At 45.3% G+C, this 7,500-nt stretch overlaps 1 protein-coding gene across 2 annotated transcripts in view; it reads left to right on the top strand.

Annotated features, from left to right (window-relative positions):
- The window catches only part of kremen1 (kringle containing transmembrane protein 1), a 118,625-nt gene extending 114,368 nt beyond the window's left edge, over positions 1–4,257 (top strand). For both annotated transcript variants that reach the window (XM_063195419.1, XM_063195418.1), the window contains exons 8-9: positions 1,780–1,864; positions 3,444–4,257. In XM_063195419.1, coding sequence (XP_063051489.1) covers positions 1,780–1,864; positions 3,444–3,609 — 251 coding nt within the window. In that variant the 3' untranslated portion in view covers positions 3,610–4,257. The remainder of the gene's footprint in view (positions 1–1,779; positions 1,865–3,443) is intronic.
- The last annotated feature ends 3,243 nt before the right edge of the window (positions 4,258–7,500 follow it).

Here is a 7,500-nt window from a genome sequence, read left to right as displayed (position 1 = left end):
TTGCCATGACCCAAAGATGACATGGCGTGTGTGTTTGTTGACAAATGGGGGGCATTTTGATTCAATTGCGCGATATAGTGTGATTGAAATGCATGTAGGCTACATGCAAAAATATCATCAACTAGAGAAAAAACAGAGGTATTAGGCTGTTGGAAAAATACCCTAGATAGCCTGAGTCCTCAGCATATTTTTAGCGTTTATCATTATTATTATTTTTTGTGCTCAAAGTCACAGGCGTCGCGTGTCCCTCAGCCTGACTCTGAGGACGAGGTGTGTCCAAACGTCAGCCACACGTGCACCACAATACTAAAAACAAACAATCAACGCTTCAAAGTAGGCCTACGCTATGTGCATCTCCGTTTATTCGCTAAGCAGTAGCCCAGTCTGTGAGTTGGCTGTCCTCGACCGAGAGCACCACGCTGATGCGTGGATATCCTCCCAAAACCAATTTATTGACCAGTTGAATGGCAATCAACAAAAAGTGCATATTCCGAGAGCATTCGCATCGGTTTGGCATGTAATGTGCAATACCCTTTCCTGAAAACAACACACAAAGCAGATGGACAAGGTAAAACGAGTAGCCTAAAGCAAAGCAGTGCACTCACCTGTCTTCGTGCCCGAGCAGTTACAGGGGCAGTTTCAGTCTGCACGCCGGCGATGTCAATTGTTGGAACTGCTTGAGGCAATAGCATTCCCTTCAGTCCAACCATGCCCGTGATCTCCACATTTGTGGTGAAGCTTGCTTCAAAACCACACATTGGATCCACAGAGCCCTAGCTTGTTTTAGCCTTCTCCTCGTCGGCCACAGTTCCATCTTTCTTCACAGAAGGGAACTTGTGCAAAGATATTCCTTCTGTCAAGTAGCCATTTTTGCAGCTGGCACCGTTCGGCCCTCCAGCAACACACTGCTTGACACTGCACTTTGTTTTGGTACTAGCCGCCATTGATCTGAACAAGGTGGAATGAGGTGAACTCTCCCCTTCTATGTCACGAATATCATTTGCATAAAATTTGCATGTCACGAAAAAAAGTAAACATAACACTTTTTGGGAACGTTTTAACATGACTTTTAGGACAAAATATCACCCAGACAATATCCCATTTTATTCACAAGGCTTAGAACTTTCAGAATCTGTCCTAGAAATGGTAAAATTCCTTTACTTTGTTTTCGTTTCATAAACCCTTTAAGAATGCCAGTTCAAAGCAAAATATTATATGTTAATATTCTAAGTTAAAAGGCTTATACAGAAAAAATACCCCTACCCACACTACAGGATCTCGAAGGAATTGTGTCTCATTTCTCACGCAAACCAAAAACTGAAATTGCGTCCAGATTACGATGCATTCCCTTTGACACACATGCACAGTGGTCATGCAGCTGTCTGTGACAGGTTAGGTTTAGGGAAAGTTTTGGTCAGGGCACAAATTTGAAACTCAGAAACATTGCATTACTGACAGGTTAGTTTTAGGGATGGTTTTGGGAAGGCTAGACCAATCAGAAGCCATCTATGTGTTCTAGACAGCAGGGAAACCCTCGGAGTCTGGACGCAATTTTGGATATTGGTTTGCGTGAGAAATTGGACGCAATTCCTTCGAGATCAGGCTCACCCACAAACTCCAACCCCAAACAAATGCAATTAAAAAGCACATCACACGGAAAATGTAAAGCACACACAAAATACACATAGTAAAATAAATAACATGAAAAGAAAAAAAAAAACAGAAAAGAGCTGTGTTTTATGTGTATTGACGTGCTTTTCTTGATATACATTTTTACAGTGTGGACCATCTACGCACTGGCAGCACTTCTTACTCTGACAGTCATCGCCATGGTTGCGAAGCTGCTCCTTCACATCACTGTCAAGTAAGTGCTACTCTCTTTTTCAAAAAGCGCACTCAACTCCAAACTGATTTTTGACAAGGTTTTTGGGTGGGAGCGAACAGATTTCTACATTTCTTATGGAAAAGCTGCAATCTCAAGTGTTATTCTTGTATTTTATTTTAGCGGGTTAGCATGACAGACGGATATTTCGGCCAAAGCCTTCCAGTCAAGACGCTGAAGGTTTAGGCTGAAACGTCTGTCTGTCAAGCTGACCCACTAAAATAAAATAGAAGAATTACACTTGAGAGTGTGGCCAGATTCCTACAAGGAAAATAAGTGCTACTCTACACGCTTAGCAGATTAGTCACGCTCACCGTTAAGAGCTAAATGACTTCAATCCACATTAGGGAGCATTCTAAATACCTGGCTTTACTGACCTAGCAAGATTTACCAGGTCAGGTAATCCCGCTAATGGAAAAGTCCCAAAAGTTTTGTTTTCCTTCAGGGAATTATTAAGCCTTAATTACACCTCTTCCGGTATGATTACCAGAGACATCCCTCCAGGGGACAACAAAACTTTTAGTTAGTCACAACCTTTCATTTTTCAATCTTGTGTATGACATGTATTTGAACATTGAACATTGTATTTGAAAAAAACGGCAGTTAGATAATAGAGGAAAACAATATGAGGCCCCTCTCTAGTGAGCCACTATTGGGTAGAATTTTCTTTCAGTCCATTTGTTTTTTTCTCTCCAAGGGGGCTACAAACAAACAAATAAAAGACCTCAAAAAAAACAAAATGACAACATCTTAAACTTCTTAAACTCTTTCTCTCCAACTCATAATGATTTTTTGTCTTTCCTCTCGTCTACCCTCCCTCTCCATCACTCCATCCCTCTGTCCCCTCTCCTCTCCCCCTATCCATCCTTTCGTCCATCCATCCATCAATCCTTTCCTTCTGTCCTCCATTGCTATCCCTCCATCCTCACACCCTTCTCCTCCTCCATCCTCTCACCCTTCTCCTCCTCATCCTCCCCCTCCAACCCCTCTCCTCTTCCTCTCCTCCTCCTCATCCTCCAACCCCTCTCCTCCTCCTCTCCTCCTCCTCCTTCTCCATCCTCCCACCCCTCTCCTCCTCCTCCATCCTCCCACCCCACCCCTCCTCCTCTTCCTTCTCCTCCTCCTCTTCCTCCATCCTCCTACCCCTCTCTTCCTCCTCCTCCTCCATCCTCCCATCCCACCCCTCCTCCTCCTCCTCCTCCTCCTCCTCCCACCCCTCTCCTCCTCCTCCTCCTCCCACCCCTCTCCTTCTCCTCCTCCTCCTCCTCCTCCTCTCCTCCTCCTCTCCTCCATCCTCCCACCCCTCTTGTCCTCCTACTCCTTCTCCTAAAAACTACAGAAAACATAAAAAGCCAATGTGCAAAAACATTTGTATACACAGAATATGTTTTTGCACATTGCCTTTTTATTTTTTCTTTAGTTTTTATTTTTTCCCCTCCCTGACTATTACCTGTGTTATATGTGTCTTTAAAAATGTGGGCATTATTTGTATTTATGTAAGCTACTTGACACCTGAGTTTCCCCTCTGGGATCAATAAAGTTACTCTCCTCTCCTCCTCAGGTCTCCATCTATTCCCTCCATCAGCAGTGGGGAGCATCTCCAGTCCTGTAACCAGAGCACGGCCTCGGAGCCTTGGATCATCTTCTACCGGCCCTCCACCATCTCGCTCTTCAAGAAGAAGCTCAAGAACCATCACGGAGACCTCAGCCCTCTGGTGGGCAACTAGGAGAAGAAGAAGAGACCACAACAAAGAGACAAGAGAGAGGGAGGGAGGAGGACCATGGACATGGACCGACAAGTCACAGATGGACTGATTGTGACTCTCCATCTTTCCTCTTCTCCTCCTCCTCCTCCTCTTCCGTCTCTCTTCACTACTCTTCCCCAAAAACCAACCCCGGGTGAGCGGTGCGCCCGGCACCTGTGCTGATGGCGTACCGGTCACCTGTGGGTCTCAGGGACTCATAAGGAGAAGCAAGCGTGTGGAAAGCTAAGCTAGTTGAAAGCTAATTCGCTAGCGGACTGACTCGTGGTACAGAAAAAGGAATGCCACAGCTACTGGCAGAGGGACCAGAACATTTTTTGTTTGTTGATTTCAAACAATAGCACCACATGGATGGATTTGTACAGAGTGCACTTGTGTCAGTGGCACAGGTTTTTTTCTTTTTTGGGAGAACAAATGAATTTGGGAGTGTTCCATGGACCCCACGCCACCTCAGCTACTGTAGGGCATTAGTGGTACCAGCTCGTTAGCTGAAAACGGACAGGTGCACGGCAGGTGATCTTCTGTTGAGGGAGGGGTGCCATGGAAGTGGCAACTGCGTCAGGCGGGTCCACGCATCACAATCACCCACCCACTCGTGCACACGCACGCACGCACACACACAGACACACACACACACACACACACACACACACACACACACACACACACACACACACACACACACACACACACACACACACACACACACACACACACACACACACACACACACACAGTAATATGGATAGAGACATGGATACATTCATCACACTTACACAATCACGTATATTGTACATACAAACGCACACACACACACACACACACGCGCGCGCGCACGCACACACACACACACACACACACACACACACACACACACACACACAGACACACTCACACACACACACACACACACACACACACACACACACACACACACACACACACACACACAGTCACAAACATGTACACATTGCACAGTGCATTGAAAGCTACTCTCTTACATATCTCTATCCTAGTGCAATGAAACGGACAGGACAGGACAGCCCTCCCCTCTCTGCTGCTGCTTTACTGTGTAAATGACTTTTGCTGACAAAGGCAAGTGAGCAGAGTAGAGATTACATCTTGATCATGCACACAACACACAAAAAAGTACAGAGACAATTCCCCCTTCGACGGGGGGGAGTAACACAAAACGGGTCCTCATCGTCTGGCAGAGCGCCACCCAGTTACAATCAGCCTATTCTGAAGGACAGAGATCTCCAGAGAGGCATGAGAGAGCGAGAGAGAAAGAAAAGCGGAGAGAGAGAGAAAGACATGGATCCCTTTTCAAAAGAGTCTTTTCTCTATCTCTCTCTCTCTCTCTGCAATATGGGTCAGCTGTTGTGTGTGTGTGTGATTGCAAATGGCTTCACTGTCCCAGGTGAGCAGCGCATTATGTTATACCGGGGGAGGCTGTTTTTGGGACCGCAGTGAAAGCAAGCGTTCACAAAAGGGAAGAGAAAGAGATTGTAATCTTGTTGCTTGCTTGCGCTCAAATCACCAAAGCTCGAGAAAAAAAGGAGAGCTGAAAGAAAGGAGGAAGAACCTGAGACTGGGACCGGCCTTCAGAGTTTTAAGAGACTGCCGAGCTGACACTTGGGATTGGTGGCTTTAGAAGCAAAGCTTTTTGGGAAGCTTCTCTTGGGAGCACCTGAAATCCTTTGTTCTCTCTCTCTCTTTCTTTCTTTTTCTCTCTCTCTCTCCCTCCCTCCCTCTGTCTCTCCCTCCCTCTCTCTGTCTTTGTCCCTCTCTCACTCTCTCTCTCTGTCTCTCTCTCTCTCTCTCTCTCTCTCTCTCTCTCTCTCTGTCTCTCTCTCTCTCTCTCTCTCTCTCTTCCCTCTCTCTCTCTCTCTCTCTCTCTCTCTCTCTCTCTCTCTCTCTCTCTCGTTCTCATACTTAAACAAAGTCTAATCTAATTCACATTGACTTAAGTTAAGTGCCTGACGGGTTCAAAGGCTCACACTGGCTCTTTTGAAATGCTTGAGAAAACCTCCTCTGTTCTTTTGTTGGTTTTTTTTCGTCTTTATTTCTTCTTTTTTTGTTCCAAGATAAATGATTCCAACAGTTAGGATACCACTTAGGTTATGTTATACAGTAAGATGGACTTGTAGCTGAGAGGCCACCATGTTGAAGGAAACGTTGTTTTCTCATGTTAGGTTCGTAGCCTACTACACCACATCCCTTTCGACACACTGATGATGCTATTGTTTTGGTCATGGGTGAAGTCGGGACTAAAGAGTCTGTTTGGGTGTCGGGTGGGGAAAAAGCATGAGGTGGGAAAGAATCGGACCATTTGCAAGCTCTTTTTCACGTCTCATCTTCAACATAGCAGTGGTAAAAGTGCCTCCAAACAATTTGTTCTTTCGCCTCCACCGCAATTTAGCCATCGAAGCACTTTTCTTTTCCCTTTCTTTTTTCCCATCCCATCCCCTTTCAATTTCCCTGTCTATAGTCAGGGCCCCTGACAGCTTTGGCTGGGCCCGGGACAAAAATATCTGAAAGGGCCCCAAACCCAATACATGCAATGTAATAAGGATCCTATTCTGGGCCCCCTCTCTACCTGGGTCCATGACAAGTGACCCCTTTGTCCCACCCCCTGTCAGCTTCCCTGCTATAGTTCAGCACGAATGTTTCCCAAAATTCCTCAAAGTCAAGAGCCAGGCCCCTTGCAATGGGCTCTCACACAGCGCAAAAAGACACACACGCGACGTAAACAGACATCGTAGATCCATCACAGCTTTTTTACCCACCACACGCATAAATATTTAATGTGTTTGCAAGCCTGGCTGCTCGCTCCAGTCTGGCGGTTAAAGCTGTGTAGTAATTTGCATGTTCGAGAACATGGTCCAGACCACTTGTAAGGGGGGCTGACCTCTATTGTTGCTCTTTTCATTTTTCGAATGTTATTTTGACATGCCATGGAAAAGAGTGCTCGCCATGCGTAAACAAGCCACAGATTGATAAGCAGATTCATGTAATTGCATTATGTCCCCCTAGGCTCTTGTAAAGAAAACCCTTTACTTACTGTCCATAGGCCTTTCACTTTCATCGAGCCCTTGGTGGTCTGCCAGATGGCTAGAGCGGCGGACCACATTTCATTTCAATGTTTGGTTTGTTTTTCCATTTTATATTTTATTGTTTGATAAAAGGCATGGGGATTTTTTTTTTAAATCAAGTCTGGGGACAAAAAGTCACTTTGTTGCAAAATTCAACATCGCTCTTGATCTTGTAAACTCTTCCAGCGCACTTAGCCCCTATGAGAGCCACACTTAGTACTTATCAGGCCACACAAGTTTGTGTGTGTGTGTGTGTGTGTGTGTGTGTGTGTGTGTGCATGTGTATGTGTGTGTAGTGTGTGTGTGTAACCAGTGCAGCTACATTGTTTGACACACATGGACGGATGGTAGCGAAGCATAGTGTCAGACGATGATAGCCACGATACAACATATTTGTTCTGTGCACTTCCAAGTTTACCAAGGGAACAAACCAAACATAGCTTCAGATGCAGTTCCGATAACCACCCACTCCAAACTCTTTTTACATGCCATCTCTAGTGTGGAGAGCAAGTTATGTTGTTATGCTTCGGGTTTGTTTAAATTACCCAAATGCTGTTTTTTTCCTTTTTTGTTATTTTCCCCTTTTTTGTTTTCTTGTTTCTCTTCATGCCACGTTGGATGCAAATTTTACCTCCTCCAGGAGACCACACAGGTGTGGTGGTGGAAGGCCAAGAACGAGAAAGAAAGAAAAGAAGCGAAATATCTCCATTAAACAACCAATTAAACAACTCTGCAACTTACAGTGTGAAAGCCTAACAAG

This window comes from Engraulis encrasicolus, chromosome 3 (genome assembly GCF_034702125.1).
Source record: "Engraulis encrasicolus isolate BLACKSEA-1 chromosome 3, IST_EnEncr_1.0, whole genome shotgun sequence".
In the NCBI taxonomy this organism is placed as follows: domain Eukaryota; kingdom Metazoa; phylum Chordata; class Actinopteri; order Clupeiformes; family Engraulidae; genus Engraulis; species Engraulis encrasicolus.
The sequence above is the reverse complement of the archived record's forward strand: the minus strand, read 5'-3'. Positions and strand labels throughout refer to the sequence as shown.